Raw genomic sequence first — 17,660 nt, forward strand, 5'->3', positions numbered from 1 at the left:
TGCTGCCGAATGCCATAAACACTGAGTTGTACAAATTGTGATCGAGGAAATGAAGAAAAAAAAAAAAAGGTTTATACTTTTTAAAAAAAAAAAATTCAAATGGAATAAATTATTCATGAAGCCTTGATTGTGATGTGGGTTTATTGAGGGGGCGGGGAGGGCGGTGCCCCTCAGCCTTTCCCGCCCCTCAGCCTTTCCCGCCTCTTCCTTCCCGCCCCTCAGCCTTCCCGCCCCTCGGCCCTCCCGCCGTGACGTCACTTCCCGCTTCCCCCGGTAGTGGCGGCGGCGGCGGGTGGGCGCGGGAGCTGTGAAGGGGCCGGTGCCGCCGCCATGTCCGAGTGCTCGGCGCTGCAGTTCGTCAGCCCCTACGCCTTCGAGGCGATGCAGAAGGTGGACGTGGTGCGCCTGGCCGCGCTGAGCGACCCCGAGCTGCGGCTGCTGCTGCCTTGCCTCGTGCGCATGGCGCTGTGCGCGCCCGCCGACCAGAGCCAGAGCTGGGCGCAGGATAAGAAGCTGATCCTGCGGCTTCTCTCGGGGGTCGAGGCGGTCAACTCCATCGTGGCGCTACTGTCCGTGGACTTCCACGCGCTGGAGCAGGACGCCAGCAAGGAGCAGCAGCTCCGGTAACGCAGAGAAGGGAGATCTGTGGCGGAAGCGCTGTGTGGCTTTTCCAGCTGTCCCAGTTGTTGCAGCTGTTTAAGTGCCGGACGAACCCGGCCGTTCGTGTCCCTTGACAACCTCCTAGGAAAGCCCTGGGGTTTAACTGTCTGTCCTAGGGATCTTTTCCCCCGCCGTGCCCGGCGGAGGGTGTGGGGTGCACTGGGAGAGCTGCCCCGGCGGGGAAGGGCTGGGACGGCTCTGTGGGATGAAGGGACAGGTCAGGTGCATGCGCTTTCCTGACTGTGCTGCTGGGGAGTAGAAGCGCTTGAAATTTTGATGATCTACTGATTTAGCTGTCTTGTACTGCAATTACAACAGTCTTTACAGGTCTTTGGCGGGATAGAAGAGAGCCCTGGAGAACTGCTGCCTTCCTTTAACCAAAAGCATTTCTGTTTTTGCAGAAACGTTTAATAGTTGTTGTTTTGAATTGTGTGCCAGGCACAAGCTGGGAGGTGGCAGTGGAGAAAGCATCTTGGTGTCACAGCTGCAGCACGGGCTGACGCTGGAATTTGAGCACAGTGACTCTCCTCGGCGGCTCCGGCTGGTGCTGAGCGAGTTATTGGCCATTATGAACAAGGTGAACTTCTTCATAGCTGGATATTTGTGAGTTTTAGGTTGCACATTGCACTGGCTGACACACTGGTTCTGTTTCTGGTGCTGCTGGTGGTGTGAGCACTCTTCTCTAGTCCTTACCTGCTTTATCAAGATTCAAAGTTTCAGTCTGATTAAACAGTGGCTTGTGCTTAAACTCTTTGTGACTTCCTAAAGGAAGTCTTTGCTGGTGTTATAGAGACTCTATAATACGCTGTACTCAAGCATAATGTGATTTGGTGATCTATCAGTGCAGAAATAATTTGGAAATAAAGTGATGACTTTTCTCCATCCAATTCTTTGCTCCTATTGCAGGTGGTATCAGCCATCATATTTCCCTTTCCCCACTTCCTTGCTCACCAAACATTTTATTTTCCTTGTGTAAACTTAGAATGTTAGTGGGCTATTTTTCTGTCTTCTGAAAAGAAGCAATGATACCATCTGTGTTGAAGTAGTTCCAGTAGTAAATACTTCTTAATCTACAAACTTCCTGCTTATTCTGTTTTGATAGCTCTATGCTTTTCGCAGTTTTTAATCTATTAAACATGCTGAATTTAAAGCAGATTTAGATAAATTGTTTCATAAAACCTGTTCAGTGATGGTAAATATTGTCTTGCAGGTGTCAGAATCAAACGGCGAGTTTTTCCTCAAGTCTTCTGAGCTCTTTGAGAGTCCTGTTTACCTGGAGGAGGCAGCAGATGTTCTCTGCATTTTACAAGCAGGTGTGGTGTTCTGTATTTATGGTATTCTCTGCCTTCTCACAAGTACAACAAAAAGCTTTTGGAGCTGTTGTGACAGATTTAAGGTTAATCTAAGCTGTGCAGCTCTTGGGTTTTTTGTTTCCCAGTGAAACATTGTGACTTTCAACACTTTCTTTCCATCCAGAGCTGCCCTCACTGTTGCCAATAGTGGATGTGGCCGAAGCTCTGTTGCATGTTAAGAACGGAGCTTGGTTCCTTTGCCTTCTGGTGGCCAATGTCCCTGACAGCTTCAACGAGGGTGAGTTACAGCTGCTTCTTCTCCAGCTTTTGAAATGATTTCTATCAGTGTGGTTAATTCTGGGCTAACCCACGAGTTACACAGATTTGAACTGCTGGATGCTGCCGTCTGATCGTGTTGATTCCCACTTTTTGCAGCCTACTTGTAGGCCAGGCTCGTTGTGTGTCACAGCTTTACGTCTGTAGGTCACCGTTACAAAGGCTGATTGGGCAGGGAACGGCTGGGGCTAGGAACCTGCTCTGTCCTAGCTAACAGTTCTTGTCCCTTCCACTGAGACACGAGGTGAAAATTTGTATTAGGAAGGGTGGATTTCCTCACAGCTGCTTTTGGATCTTTAGTCTGCAGAGGTTTGATTAAGAATGGCGAGCGGCAGGATGAGGAAAGCGTTGGAGGCCGGCGCAGAACAGAAGCTCTTCGGCACCTGTGCAAGATGAACCCTTCCCAAGCCCTGAGGGTCCGGGGCATGGTGGTGAGTCTGCCACGAGAATCATCATTAAGAACCTTCCTGAAGCTTCAAACCCAACAAAGATGGCTGAGCCTGAGTGTTTTATCTAGGTGGAAGAGTGTCACCTCCCAGGTCTTGGTGTGGCTTTGACCTTGGATCACACCAAGAACGAATCCTCAGATGATGGAGTGAGTGACCTGGTGTGTTTTGTGAGTGGTTTACTGCTTGGAACAAATGCAAAGGTCCGAACGTGGTTTGGAACTTTTATCCGAAACGGCCAACAGGTAGGAAAATCTTTTGAGTATTCTGCTTTTAAAGAAATATTCTCGTAGCTTGCTGTAACTCTTCTGGATGTGGGCTGCATGTTTGAATGCACATAAATCCTTTTGCACGTCTTGAAGGACCTGTCTTTACAAGGCAGCCTCTTACGGGGCCCTCAGGTCTCTAAATAGTGTTCCTGAACGCAGCAGCTATTTGGTTGTGCCCCTGAGAGATTTTTAGGCATGGAAACCAGGGAATTGTATGTTTGTAATATTTACCTGATAAGTATGTTCATCCTCAGTGTTCACAGTAGGAAGATGCATCTTGACTTGCTCAGCTGACTTAGTTAAAGCTAGGATTTTGGTGTAAGAAGCTGTTCTAATATGGTCACATGTTGCCTGTTGCCCTGGTGCTAAAACCTATTTAAATAAAACAACCCTCTTCCCTTGACTGTGGAAACTCTTAAGTAATACGTTGTTCGATGGGCTGAATTTGACATTGTTCTCATCTTTTAACCCCTTACACAGAGGAAAAGAGATAACATCAGCTCTGTGCTGTGGCAGATGAGGAGGCAGCTGCTGCTGGAGCTCATGGGCATCCTGCCCACAGTGCGCAGCACCCACATTGTGGAGGAGGCCGATGCTGACACGGAGCCCAACGTGTCTGTGTACTCAGGGCTGAAGGAGGAGCACGTGGTGAAGGCCAGCGCCTTGCTGCGGCTCTACTGTGCTCTCATGGGCATTGCTGGCCTCAAGTAAGGAGCCTTCTCATGCGCTGGGGTTCTGTTCATGGCTGTCCATTTCAGCAGAGGATGAGGGCTTTGGGCACTTCTGCCTTAATGCCACTGTGCCCTCGAAACTTGCAGCTGGACTCACCAGTTTCGGTACTAGGGGAAGCTCTGTTGCTGCAAAATCACTTCTGCAGACTTGTTAAGGGAAGTCTAAACCCACATGGTTGGAGCAGTGTGTAATTGTATGGATTTTGAATTTCTGTTCCTTTGCTTTCACTTTTTAGAGAGTACTAATGTAGCATCTTTATGCATTGTTAGTTTCAATTTAAGTAGTTTGTACTAATAGGCAAGATTATATCCTGGGGAAGCTTTCTCACTGTTGTCTCTTAACAGAGGTTTTTATGTCTTTAAGTTCAGAGAGAATTACCAACTTGATAGATTGAATAACAGGGAAAACTCAGTCTTTAACCACTGTGAGAGACTGTAAATCTCTTCCCTGTTAAATCCCCAGCTTTGTTTTGTTCTCTGTCCTGCTCAGGCCCACTGATGAGGAAGCTGAGCAGCTCCTGCAGCTGATGACGAGCCGCCCTCCCGCAACCCCGGCCGGTGTCCGCTTTGTGTCCCTGTCCTTCTGCATGCTCCTGGCCTTCTCCACTCTGGTCAGGTACTCTCAGTACAGGAGGAGCTTTGGAACATCTGACTGTTTTAGCACCATTAAGGCAATGCCCTTCCCAGAGCTGCACAGTTTTTTTCCCTCTAATTCTCTATAAAATCTCTATATGTTGATGGAAGGGATTTGTCTCACTCTGCGGTGAGTGAATGGATATTTCACTCTTGTTTTATAGCAAGTCTTTTGCGAGGGGATCATTAGCATGAACTTAGTTTGAGTGGTTTTTTGAAGACCAAAGTAGGCCTGGCTAGTTCACTTTTCTATGGAACAAGCTCATGGCTAAATTCTTTAGAGTCCCTGTTCAAAAGAGAAGCAGTGCAGATAATTCAGGGGTGTAGCTTTCTGCTGGGTGCATTCCAAAAAGGAAGTTGCCTGACAGTTGGAGTGACCATTGTGCCAAATATCACTGTTTATCAGCAGTTGGATGCTACAGTGAAAGTGACAAAAAGTCTCCTGGTGTAAGATTCCTCAAATACTGGCTTTTCTGCAAGTGATAGTGAAACTAGCACTGGTTTTCTGGGAAAAGGATCTATTATGGATTTTCTTTGTGCAGCACCCCGGAACAGGAGCAACTCATGGTGATGTGGCTCAGTTGGATGATAAAGGAAGAAGCCTACTTTGAAAGGTGAGAGCAGACTGGATTTCTTTCAGTGATTCCAGTAATCTCACATTTATTTATGTCCTGTTTACCTATTTCCTGTATTTCTTGCTCTTTGTTGTCATCAGCATTTCTGGTGTGTCTGCTTCCTTTGGAGAGATGCTCCTCTTGGTAGCCATGTACTTCCACAGCAACCAGCTCAGTGCCATCATCGATTTGGTTTGTTCCACCTTGGGAATGAAGGTAAATCCTAAACTATTTCTAGCCTGTACATTTGTCTGTTAAAATCAGCTTTTTGCTGTGTTTTGATACTTAGGTATTTATTTTTGATATAAAGAACTTTAGTTTTGTAATATACCTACACTAAACGTAACCTGAAAAATGAGTAATAATTCCTCTGAAAGAACATTAAAATGTGCATAGCTCTTGATACAGAAGAGTGTTATGATAAAAGTATCTTCAAAAAGTGCTGCCCTGTTGAAATCATTATTTTCAAGAAATGAACTTCTTAGAAGACTGATTGAAGTAGTTTCCAAATTGAGCTACAAAGCTTTTATTTTACATCATTAAAAGAAGTATCTATATATGTAAAAATTAATGTCAGTAAATTACTAAAGGACATTTGCCAACAATTCACTATTGTGAAACAGTGTCTCACACTGATGTAAAAGCTGGGTAGGGAGTTTTTAGGACAAGGAAGACATGGGGTGATGAACTTGTGACACTTGAAAATATTTCTGTTCGACATTTGGTACAAATGTGAACATTTTCCTGGTATCCCAGTCAAGACAAGTTTTAAAGGGCTAAAAGTTAACAGTTTATAAAATAAATTTAGTTAGAAGAAGGATAGGCCTTTCAATTTTAAGTACTTTCTTCTGAATTTCAGATTGTTATTAAGCCCAGCTCACTCAGCAGAATGAAGACAATCTTCACACAGGAGATTTTCACTGAACAGGTATTTTCAACCTAGGGATTTTTTCCCCCGTCTTTGCCCTTTCCTTTCCCTTTGGGGTATTCTGCAAAAATAAGGAGATGTCAGTCAGGACTGTGGCTCTGTGACTTTTACACCTTGTGCCTTGTGCTAAGTGGTGTTTTTCTGTTAATTGTATCTTTCCTTTAGGTGGTTACAGCCCATGCTGTCCGTGTGCCTGTTACAGGCAACCTCAGTGCCAACATCACTGGCTTTTTACCTATTCACTGCATTTACCAGCTTTTAAAGAGTCGTTCCTTCACCAAGCACAAAGTATCCATTAAGGTATGACCTTTGTTTTATTTCTGTTTGTAATTCTGAATGCTGATGAGGTTTTGCAGGCTGGTTCAATTATAGGAGCAGAATTCTTGATGAATTTTGTGCCTTACTACCATGTAATTTAAGAAGGAACTGTGTTTTAAGTTAGGGTGCCCATTTTTAGCTCTGTAATCCAGAGACCACAACTTAGTGAAGTTAAAAATAATAAGTCTTTCTCCCCCATTTGTGCTTCATCGTAGTCAGAATGATTTTCCAGCCAGGACAAGTTCTGTTTGTGACTCAGGATCCAGGGTTTATGACCAATTCAGAACTGATGTTGCACTTTCCAAAGTCAAAGCCTCATTATTAAAAGGGGTTTTACTTGCAGACAAAGCAAACTGGCAGCTGCTCATGTCATGGGATGTTCTCTTCTAGGACTGGATCTATCGGCAGCTCTGTGAAACCACCACCCCGCTCCACCCTCAGCTGCTTCCCCTTATTGATGTCTACATTAACTCCATCCTTACTCCTGCATCTAAATCCAACCCAGAGGCCACCAATCAGCCTGTCACAGAACAGGAGATCCTTAATGTTTTCCAAGGACTCTCTGGGGTAATGGACTTGTTTGGATCTTTCATGTACTTTATGTGAATGTGATTCAGGATTTTGCACTTGTGTTAAGTTGCCTCACTTTTTGTCTTTACTGCCTGTAAACTGTTTCCTGCTACAGTCGTGTTTTTAAGTGAATCTTGTTACTCGGTATTCATCATATTTGTAGGTAAACCCAAATTATTCTTCACAAGAATCAGGACTGCAACCTGACCTTTGTGTGTGGTTTTATGTGCAGGGAGAAAATACTCGTCCCACCCAGCGCTTCAGCATCACCACACAACTGCTCGTCCTCTACTATGTTCTGTCCTATGAAGAGGCACTGCTGGCCAACACAAAGATTCTAGGTAAATGTGAGAACATCAGAGGGAAACAGATAACTGAAAATTAGGTGCAAAGAGAGGAAAAAGTCATGCTGTGGTCAGATTCATGCACAGCATAAAACTTTAAGAAGTTTGTATTAAATAAAACATTACTGTAGAGATTTAGGACATAAAGTTCCTGCTAAAACTCTGTAGTTGAGTAATTTGTTTTGCAGATTAACAGAGGTCCAAGCTGGCCAAAGAGTTACAAGAAATGTTTATGAGCATCTAATGAATGTAACAATTAACAAAGACTTCATAATTGACTTCTTCATTTATTCACGTGTCATCAACCTTGGTCACACTTTTCTTTGAGTTGGCAATTTTATAGTTGGCAATACTTAATGCTCCTGTTTTTGCCTTTGAAATGGAGACTTTAAATCAGTGCTAAAAGACTGCTGTGTATTTTATTGATGAAATTAAACTTCAGTGAAAATTGAGTGTTTATATCTGCTGTGTGTTTTTACCAGCCCTTTTAAAGGTGCAAAACTTCCAGCATTCTTCAGTCTTTTTTCTTCATGCTAATCAAGGAAGCCTGAAACACTGTAAAATCAATTACAGATATTTTCTTGATTTTACCTGGATAGAGACCAGTGCTTTACATTTTCTTTATTGATCCAGTTGGGGAAATACTTGTTTTTAGCTGTAACTGTTACGTTTGATTTCTTGTCCTGTTCCCTTGTAGCTGCAATGCAGAGAAAACCCAAGTCCTACTCTTCAGCATTGATGGATCAGATTCCAATCAAGTACCTCATCCGGCAGGCACAGGGGCTACAGCAGGAGCTGGGAGGTAAAAATGTGTGTGAAGGTCTAAAGTGCATGAGAAGGAAGGCTGAGTGTTCTCAGCTCAGTGGCTGTTGCTTTTTTCATAGCTTGCTTTCATTTTTACTGCTTTTGAAATCTCTCAGGAGTAGCTACTGAGATTGCAGAGATGTTTGAAGAGTGACAGTGAAAGTGTGAGGAAAGCAGTTCCTTTTCAAGTGGGTCTTACCTCCCTAGGGCAGGTTTTAGGGTAGGAATTACGTGAGAACGTTGAATATTCCAGGCTGAGTTTAAGAGTTTATACTGTAGAGTCCTCCCACCTTTCCAAAGGGTAACCTTTCCTCTCTGTCGGAGTTAGAAGATCAGGTTATGAACGTGCACCTCACTGAGCTGCTTGGCAGTGATTCACTACAGGTCAGTGGTTGAAATGAAAGGCCCAGATGTGTTCAGGTGAGAGATGCAGCTGCTCAAAGCTGAGCTGTGAATGTCCCTGATGTCCCCAAGGGTTGCACTCTGCCCTGCTGAGGCTCCTGGCCACCAACTACCCACACCTGTGCATCGTGGACGACTGGATCTGCGAGGAGCAGATCACCGGCACTGACGCCCTGCTCAGGAGGATGCTCCTCACCAACATGGCCAAGAACCACTCTCCCAAACAGCTCCAAGAAGGTAAATGACTTCATTCCAAGTAAATTCTTTCCAAATGGGTTGGAATATAGTGGATTTGGAAGGGTCATTATACTGCCTTGGTACAGCAGAAATGCTTCAAATGTCAGAAGTCCAGTTTTACCAAGGTCCCGTTGTTTTTGTTTACAGCCTTTTCCATGCTTCCTGGAAATCACACCCAGCTGATGCAGATCCTGGAACATTTGACCCTTCTCTCAGCTGGAGAATTGATCCCCTATGCAGAAGTGTTGACCTCAAACATGAATCTCTTGCTGGAAGCTGGAGTCCCACGGGGGATTCTGCAGGCTGTCAATAAACTCTGGATGGTTCTGAACACTGTCATGCCCAGAAGGTATCAAGACTCAGAATACTGTTTGGCTTCTTGGTGCACGTAGGTGGGAGGCCACTTCCCCTTTTAAAAATAATGACACAATGCCTTTATCTGGCAGATTGGAGGCTGTGACTGAATAGATTGTGTTGGAGCTGCATTTCTTTTTGGTTTGTGGACGTTTTAAACCTTTGCATTTAAAAGGAAGGTGGTTCTTGTTCTCAGGGGAAAGGAAGTCACCAGTTCAGTTTAAAATACAGGAGTGTAGCTTTATACTGTCTATTGTTTATGTGAATTACTGATGAAACAGGAACTCACTTTGGTAAAAAAATGGCTTTTTTAATGAAGTAGATGCTCTACTGCAGTGAAAACTGCTGTAAGCCTGGGGAGTGTAAGTTAACTGCATCTTGGTTAACTTCAAGGGCTGAAAATAGGGGTTTTGCTATTTGATAGGCCTAGAAAAATATGGCTGAGTGACCAAATGATTAGGAAACCCCTTTTCTTATAAAAATTTTCTATTAAAAAATCATGAGAATATTCTCATTTTAGGTTGTGGGTGATGACTGTTAATGCCCTGCAGCCTTCAGCAAAAATAGTCCGACAGCAGAAATACACCCAGAATGATCTGATGATTGATCCCCTGATTGTACTGAGGTGTGATCAGAGAGTTCACAGGTGAGTGTGCTGCTACACAGTGAATGCTAAACATAAAGGTGTCCATCAGAAAACTTCTAAAAGCTTTCAGCACTTCAAAACATCTTTGCAAACTAATCACAGGAGCTTGGCAGTTGCATCTGTGTTGTTTTAAGCTTGGCCTGAGGACCGAGGAGCTGGGCCTGCTGTTCCAGCATTTAGTCCTGTCCGTCTGAGTGCTCAGCTGTGTTTTGGAAACTTTGGGATTTGCACATGGCTCATCCATTCTGGATTTGGGTGTGTGAATTTGTGGTAAATAGACTTTGCAGCATGTTTGGAATGGCTGCTCCATGGGGTGGTGGGTGAGGTCGTAGCTGTAACATCCTTCCAGCTCTTGTGCCGTCCCTCTTGGGCCTGTAGGTTTTCCATCCTTTTGGGCAACAGTTTCTGCCAGTGGGTGCTTGATGGATGTGACAAAGGCAGATTTGCTTCATTTCCCAGGGAAGTCTTTGCAGTACTTAGAAATTGGTTCCTCCAGATGTCAGTGATGCCAGAGGAGGAGCTGTGGTGCTACAGCCTTTGGGAGTGCTTTTAGTTTGTTCATGTTACTGAAATGTCTTTATTTTACTGTGTTCCCATATCAGGAGTCCTCCTCTGATGGATATCATTTTGCACATGTTGAATGGGTATCTTCTTGCTTCAAAAGCTTACCTTAATGCTCACCTGAAAGAAACAGCAGAGCAGGACATTAGGCCATCCCAAAACAATGCAATGGGTCCAGAGGCCCCAGAAGTTACAAGAGAAGAACTAAAAAATGCTTTGCTTGCTGCTCAGGTAAGGGAAGAAATGGATATTACACAATGTGAGGAAAAACAGAGCTAAAAGAGAAATGCAGAAACAGGAAATTAAAAAAGGAGACCTTTTAAATTCGTTTTTTTACCAACTTCTGTTACCATGGAAAAGAAAACTTCCTCTCTATTCAGATGGTTAAATACTTTCTTTTTTCTAGTCTGAAGCATTGTGCTGATTTACTGCTTTGATAGTGGTTGTTCTGTCAGAACAGAAGAGTTCTGCTTACCAGCCCTTTTGCCTTGGTGCTTGTGTGATCCAGAGGCTGTTTCTGTGCTTGGATTTGGAGCAGTAAAACATCAATAAACGTGACAGACCTATGTCTGATCATCTGAAAGGTGTTTCAGGGAAGCAGCCAGCACTGGAAAGTGGGAGGCTGAAGGATGGTTCACTTCCTTAGCTTGACCTTATGGAAATTCTTGAGTAATCCTGTTTCACAGACATCTCTTCATCCCTCTGTCTGGAAAAATGTCACATAGGAAGTTCCCATTATAACATGATTTTTGAGTTAATGGGAAGTTTTATATTTAAATGAGCAAGGTGGTCTCCCATGAATACTGTGAATTACATGGCCTTGTGCATATTTTGTCTGCTCTGGATGCTTTAAGGGACCAGTGGATATTTATTTTGAAGTAATACGAGATTCCATTGAATTGACTCTTTTTATCTGTGATTATGTTAATCTGTTGGATTCAGCCTTTTTAAATTTGAGTCTTGATTGAGATAAAGTGTTGAAGTTTTTAAAATGTTCTACAGAATTTGTGATTCTTGAGCTGAGTCATTTTCATTCTGCACTTAAAAAAACTTGTAGGTAGAAATCCTAATCACATGGCAATCTTCCATTTCTTAAATTGTCCTTATTTTGTATTTGATTTGTTTTATTTCACTAGGAGTTTTTTAAGCATCTGCTGTGGCTTTTCTCCACAGGACAGCGCTGCTGTGCAGATCCTTCTGGAGATCTGCCTGCCTACAGAAGAAGAGAAGGGCCAGAGCAGCACTGCTCATGATTTACTGAGGGATGTGCAGAGCTCCCCGAGCCCGCAGGCTGCTGAGGCAGAGGAGGAGGAGAGTTTGCTGTGCAACCTGCGGGAGGTGCAGTGCCTCATCTGCTGCCTGCTGCACCAGATGTACATTGCTGACCCCAACATCGTCAAACTCGTGCACTTCCAGGTCTGCTTTGCGCTGCTTTAGCTCTCTTTTGGTTTGTCAGCTTGGCAAAGAGCCAAGTGGAGTGGTTGGGGGCTGCTGAATGTTCCTCAGAAATTACAACAACCCACTTTTCCCCTTCCTGTCTCCTCCAATTTGTAGAGCTCACACTTCCTCCCTATTTCAGTGCTTGGTGTCTTGGTTGTGGTAAGAAGGCTGCACCTAAACTCTGCCTGTTCCTCATCATTTAACACTTACTTTGTGCCTCTGCCCTTCTTAAATTTGTCCATCTAGGCCAAGGAAAACTGCCCCAATCATCTTATGATTACTTGTTCCACATCTTTTGTGGGTTATTTTTTTCTGGCCATGTTTTTAAATTAATATTCCCATTATTCAAATCTCATTTGGCTTCAAATGTAAACATCTCCTTATCTTTCCTTTTTGTTAGGGCACAGTTTATCTCTTTAGAGTGGAAGGAGAAAGGTTGGCCCTGCCAAAGCAGCTGAGCACCTTCAAGAAATGAAGAGAGGAAAGATTAGCAATTTTTAAAATAGAAATGTGTTTTTAATGCATATTAAATTACTCCTTGCCAGATGGCAGACTCTTTACAAGGAGTTAACTTACCTTGACCTGGAACTGATTAAGTGATAAAAAAGTCATTATGAGGCAGTTGTGAAATGAACAAGTTGGGGCTGATGGTGAAATTCAGAACACAGGAAAGACCCAGAAGGAAAGGGTCACTGCAGTCTGGGTTTGGTTGGGGGGTGGAGGGAGAGTTTCCATGCAAATAATTCATTAAATATTGAGGGTAGAGAACTAATTCAGACCCTGGGTTTGTACCCAGCCTGCTTCTTGTTGCCTTGGCATTACAGGCCTGCTGCAAACTCTGAACAAAAGGGAGTTACAAATATATTCATTTTAAAAAAAGCATTAACACAGGTATAATTTAAAATCTTCGTTGAAGCAGGACTTTTAAAACACGCCTGTGACGCATTGGCACATCTGTTTTCTTAATCCCACAGGGTTATCCATGTGAGCTTCTGGCACTGACAGTGGCTGGGATCCCATCCATGCACATCTGTCTGGATTTCATTCCTGAGCTCATTGCCCAGCCTGAACTTGAAAAACAGGTACTGTGCAGTCACCTGGCTGGAGGATCACTGTGGGTATTAGCCCTGATGAAATAGTGGCTGAGGGGAGGGAATAAAATAGTTACTAAAAATGTCCTGTTCTAACTTGTCTGGGATATTAAGGTAATATTTGTAGCACTTTTACCTTAAATTAAAGACCTGGCATTGCAGACAACTGGAATTTGTTGGGCCTAAAGATTCCCTGTTTCTTTATCAAACCAACTTTGTAGTTGCTCTTATTTAATCCTTTCTAATATTGAGTTACTGCTGATCAACTAAGGTTAAAACTGGAACATATCAGACCTAAATATCTTTTATCAGGGTTGCATTGTAAACTGTGTGGTGCTTTGTTGCTCATCTCTTGCTTCTGTCTCTTGCCTGTCCCCTACTTGACAGATCTTTGCCATCCAGTTGCTTTCCTATCTGTGTATCCAGTATGCCCTGCCCAAATCCCTCAGCGTGGCTCGTTTGGCCATCAACGTGATGGGGACCCTGCTCACAGGTATCATCACCCCAGGAACCCCAGAATTCGCTGCTGTGGGAGCCAGAATGATTTCTCTAGGCTGAGTGCAGTCTTATCTAAGTGTCTAATTGCTGTTGTAAATGCAACAACAGTTCTTGATTGGATTTCATAATCATTTATTTTTACTTCTCCATTTTCTTCTGCTTGGCAGTTCTGACCCAGTCCAAGCGTTACACGTTTTTCATGCCCACCTTGCCTTGCCTGGTGTCCTTCTGCCAAGCCTTTCCTCCCCTCTATGAGGACATCATGTCCCTGCTGATCCAAATAGGACAAGTTTGTGCCTCTGATGTTGCTACACAGACACGGGACTTCGACCCCATCATCACCCGTAAGTCAAGAACCTTAAAATACACCCCAAAGGAGTCAGACCTAGGGAACTGAAAACAGAAGTGTTGTGGTGTCTCTAGAAATAACCTGTGGGGGGTGAGTGCTGATGCCTGGAATAGTGCTGGCTCACCTTTGCACTCTCATGACATCCATATTTGTGTTACGGCTGTAAAATAACAACTGTCAATACTTGCTTAGATGTATTTTGCTGCTTCTGCTTCATTTACTAGGTCTGCAGCAGCTGAAGGAGAAGCCACATGATTTCTCAGGACTCTGTAAAGATTCCTCCAGCAAAAGCTGTTCCAGGGACACTGCAAGCCTGGACCCCGATGTTCGGCTGTGCCAGTGTGTGGAAAACACCATCATTGAAATAATTAACATGAGTGTCAGTGGAGTTTAGGAAAAACTCCAGGGAAGCTGTACTGTAGCTTTTCCCTCTGTTTATGGTGCCTAAATTTGGAAAAAGCTGTGAAAGTGGACTGAGGAACTGGAGCAAAAGTCCACATTTTTCATTGATTTGATTCAGTCACAGCTGAGAAGAAAATCCTTTCAACAGGATTTTGTTGCTTTCAGTGAAAACTTCTGAGGCTGATGGGATCAGTAAATAATTTCCAGGGAAACCATGATTTTCAGGCTTGCTCAGTTCCTGAAGTGATGCAGCAACACACTTGGAAGGGTTTTATAACACTGAAAAGTGAATATTTAATTTGTTGGGCAAACAGCAAAATGATGGGGAAGAAAAATTTGAAGTGCTTTGCTTGAGTTAAATGAGCTGCAGTTGCAGAGCCTTGCAGAGCAAGTTGGAATAAAATACTCCAAGGAATACTTGAAAAAGTGGTGTCAATAACTTGCACCATCACACTGAGTTCTAAGAAAATGTTTTCACTTTTATTTGGGTATCAAACCATTGGTCGAAGCTTAAGTTCATGAGGTCAGGAACTTAATTTAAAGATCAGCCAGCCTTCACTGAGGGTTTGAAACTGGTCTTTAAAAAAAAAAAAAAGTACTGATAGTAAAAACGAGGCATATAAATGTGATTTTTTAAAGAATGCACCTCAGATGGTTTTACATTTTTTAACTTAAAAAAGATGAAAAAGACTTGAAGAAATGAGTGGAGGTATCTTGAGCTGTCATCAGGATAAGATTAAAAAAAGAAATGGATGCTGAGTGTGACTGTGCAGAGGAATAAGGAGAGGAATTACAGATTTCAGCCATGCCAAAGCACTTCCAAGGCCAAATCCTTTGTGCTCCATCATGGAGTTGGTTGTTCTTTTGCATATAAAGATGGAATTACCACATGGAAATGTGGGAAAACCCCTGTGGATTTGTGTTCCAGGATTCCTGGCTGGAACACCCCATATCACCATCTGCCTACCGAGTGTATTTTTGTCATCTTAATGTAAATTATGTAAATAATCTGAATGTATGTATTTTTTTTCTCCTCAGTTCCAAGTGTAATTTTATATGCTGTAGTGGTATTTAAATAAAAAAACCAACAACACTACGACTGAAATTCAAAGGGGTTGCCTGTATTGATCTTAAGTTTTCCAGATTCATCCCAAATTTCACCTGAAGAAAACAACAGGGGGCACAGACACCTGACAAGAAGAGAAGAACTTGGGGCTTCTGTGTGTGGCAGTAGTGAAAAGACACTGACTTTATGAAAACTATTAATTTTTTCATTGTGTTTTCTGTGGACTTAAAACAAGGATGATAATAATAGTACTACTACTAATAATAATGATAATGATACCAAGTAATAGTATGCAATGCTTATACAATTCATTTATAATAAATACAAACCCAAATAATAGAATAATATGATGATATAATTCATGATAATCATGATAAAGGCCAATAACAAGTATTCGAGTATTTCACAAGGCGCGCGGTTGCCTAGCAACGCGCACAACCCGGAAGCCAACAAGGCGCCCTGTGATTGGCTTTCGGCGCGCAGAGCTGGGGGCGGGAACGCTCCAGTGTGCGCTTTGCTGACTGGCGGCGCGCGGCCCTTTCCTGTCAGCTGATTGGCTGGGGCGGAGGCGGGAAGGACGGAGGGCGCTGAGGGGCCGCGCTGCCCAGGTGCGGGGCCGTGAGGGGCGCGGGGGGAAGCGGCTGCCGGCGCTGCCGCCTCGCCGAGCACACAGAGGAAGCGAACGCCCAGGTGCCGCTGTGTGGGCTGGGCTGGGGCGGCCCCACTGCTTCCTGAGCGCCGCCTGCCCTCAGGAGGCAAAGCAGCTCTGCCCGGATCGAGATGTCGCTGGGGGGAGCGCCCGGTGCGCTCCTGATGGATCTGATCACACCGCGAAGGGTCTCCGCAGTGTCCCGGGCCCTTCCTCCTCCTCAGGGGCAAACTTAATTCGGAGTAGTGCTCGTTTCAGCGAGTCACCCTCCAGAATTGGTTGGGAAAAAGCCTTTTACTGTGGTGGCCTTTGCTTTAAGAAGGAGGGGTTGGATGTAAACTCATGTCAGTGATCTCCTTTTGCTAGAATTGCTTTTTCCTGTTGAGAAACTCGGTGATGAAGCCGAAACATGCAATACATTGGTGGTCTTTCGATGTATATGTTTAATTATTAAGAGGCAGATGAGGACACACATGTCAGTGAGTTCATTTATCCCAGGGAATCTACCAGTTTAAAGTTGCTCTCTTAACTTTGTCAGCGCTGAAAAGCTATCTCCAGTCTGACTAATGGAATCTGAACTGGTGTGTGCAGTTCATCGTGTTTTTATTTTAATTGCTGATGCTACTCTTTAGCTGGTGACAACTTGCTCTTGCTTGTAATGTGGACCAAGTCTGAAATAATTATGTGTGTTATAAATTCCTGTATTCCAATTCTCTTAATATCCTGAGCTGTTACCAGGTTAACAGCTTCTCCTTGTTTTCATTTGGTGCTGCATTTGTTTCAGGTTTTGCCTGTTTGTTAGTATTGAGTTACTAATTCTGTATTTTAATTGCAGTTCTAAACCTGAAGTAAACGGGAGAAAAACTTGCAATGCCTTCTGATGGGGCAGAATATACAATTGGGGGGGTGAAGATCCTCTTCCCCTGCAAGGCTTACCCCTCCCAGCTCGCTATGATGAATGCTGTGAGTCGAATTTGTACTGGCATTTGCCAGAATAAGAGGTTGTGTTTTCCAGTATTTGAAATTCAGAAATCTCTGTCAGCATTTAGAAAACTGACACACATTAAATTCAGAGCCCGCAGTGTCTTGAGAATTTCAGTGGTGGCAACTCAGTGTTGTCTGTGCTGTGCAATATCTGGACCATGGTTAGGGAATGCTGAAGTACATTTTGGATTTGGGAGCATTTATGCCAAGAAATAAGTTCCGTGTGGTGTAAATATATGGTTATTTATCTAGGTATACTGTAATAACAGTTGTCTATAAATATTCAAGTTTTCAAGGGGGGAATGATTTAGTACAACACGCTGTTTAAGCCGAATAAATATATATAGCAATATTTCACTAAGTTTTAATTTTTTGAGGACTTTTTCAGAATGAATTATTGCGTTTATATTTAAACATTTTTGAAGAGTTTTAACCAGCAACAGGATAAGAGGGCACAGAATTAAGATGTGCCAGGGGAAGTTTAGGCTGGACATTAGGACGTTATTGCTAAGATTAGCTAAAGACATCTGCTTTGTTTTCTGTTAATTCTGTTTCTTTTCTTCCCCTTAAAGATTGTTAAAGGCTTGAATAACAGGCAGCACTGTTTGCTGGAGAGCCCTACAGGAAGTGGCAAAAGCTTGGCATTACTTTGTTCTGCATTATCGTGGCAGCAGTCTTTGTATGGTAAGTGTCTTAGTGCCTGCGTAATTTTTGTTACAAAATGAACAATAGTTAATTATTGTTCATCAGCCTTTCAACATTTAGTTTCAGGTCTTTGTCCCCCACTGGACACCTTGCCTTAATGGCAGCATAAAGCAGTAATGCTGAGCTGGATGTAGATCCATAAGGGAACGTGGCTGTTGGAACTTTGGAAGAAAATCCTTCAGGGTTGTAGTTGTGTGGATTGGATGGAAAGGGGGAGGTGTTTTCCTTTCTGTGCACTGCAGTTCTTCAGAGGGTGACCACAGCTTGCTCAGCACTGTAGAGACACCAGGCTTCTAACCTGAACTTTCACCTTCACTGTTCTGCACCTCAG

General features: G+C 43.5%; 2 protein-coding genes across 6 annotated transcripts in view; both read left to right on the forward strand.

Annotated features, from left to right (window-relative positions):
• The first annotated feature begins 293 nt into the window (after positions 1 to 293).
• INTS2 (integrator complex subunit 2) lies at positions 294 to 15,291 on the forward strand. The gene is made up of 24 exons (XM_069033370.1): positions 294 to 623; positions 1,099 to 1,237; positions 1,871 to 1,973; positions 2,137 to 2,250; positions 2,589 to 2,719; positions 2,806 to 2,979; positions 3,484 to 3,710; positions 4,225 to 4,350; positions 4,910 to 4,981; positions 5,083 to 5,197; positions 5,841 to 5,909; positions 6,075 to 6,209; positions 6,618 to 6,794; positions 7,030 to 7,138; positions 7,839 to 7,943; positions 8,420 to 8,584; positions 8,732 to 8,933; positions 9,459 to 9,584; positions 10,187 to 10,376; positions 11,319 to 11,561; positions 12,560 to 12,667; positions 13,064 to 13,169; positions 13,342 to 13,518; positions 13,748 to 15,291. The coding sequence occupies exons 1-24, from the start codon at positions 331 to 333 to the stop codon at positions 13,915 to 13,917; spliced, it is 3,576 nt and encodes a 1,191-aa protein (XP_068889471.1). The 5' UTR covers positions 294 to 330; the 3' UTR covers positions 13,918 to 15,291.
• A 257-nt stretch (positions 15,292 to 15,548) lies between these two features.
• The window catches only part of BRIP1 (BRCA1 interacting DNA helicase 1), a 48,619-nt gene continuing 46,507 nt past the window's right edge, over positions 15,549 to 17,660 (forward strand). For 2 of the 5 annotated variants that reach the window (XM_069033460.1, XM_069033464.1), the window contains exons 1-3: positions 15,618 to 15,681; positions 16,476 to 16,603; positions 17,197 to 17,308. In XM_069033460.1, the coding sequence (XP_068889561.1) occupies positions 16,511 to 16,603; positions 17,197 to 17,308 (205 nt within the window). In that variant the 5' untranslated portion in view covers positions 15,618 to 15,681; positions 16,476 to 16,510. The other 3 variants (XM_069033461.1, XM_069033463.1, XM_069033462.1) reach the window with 3 other exon arrangements.

This window comes from Aphelocoma coerulescens, chromosome 19 (assembly GCF_041296385.1).
Source record: "Aphelocoma coerulescens isolate FSJ_1873_10779 chromosome 19, UR_Acoe_1.0, whole genome shotgun sequence".
NCBI classification, from domain to species: Eukaryota; Metazoa; Chordata; class Aves; order Passeriformes; family Corvidae; genus Aphelocoma; species Aphelocoma coerulescens.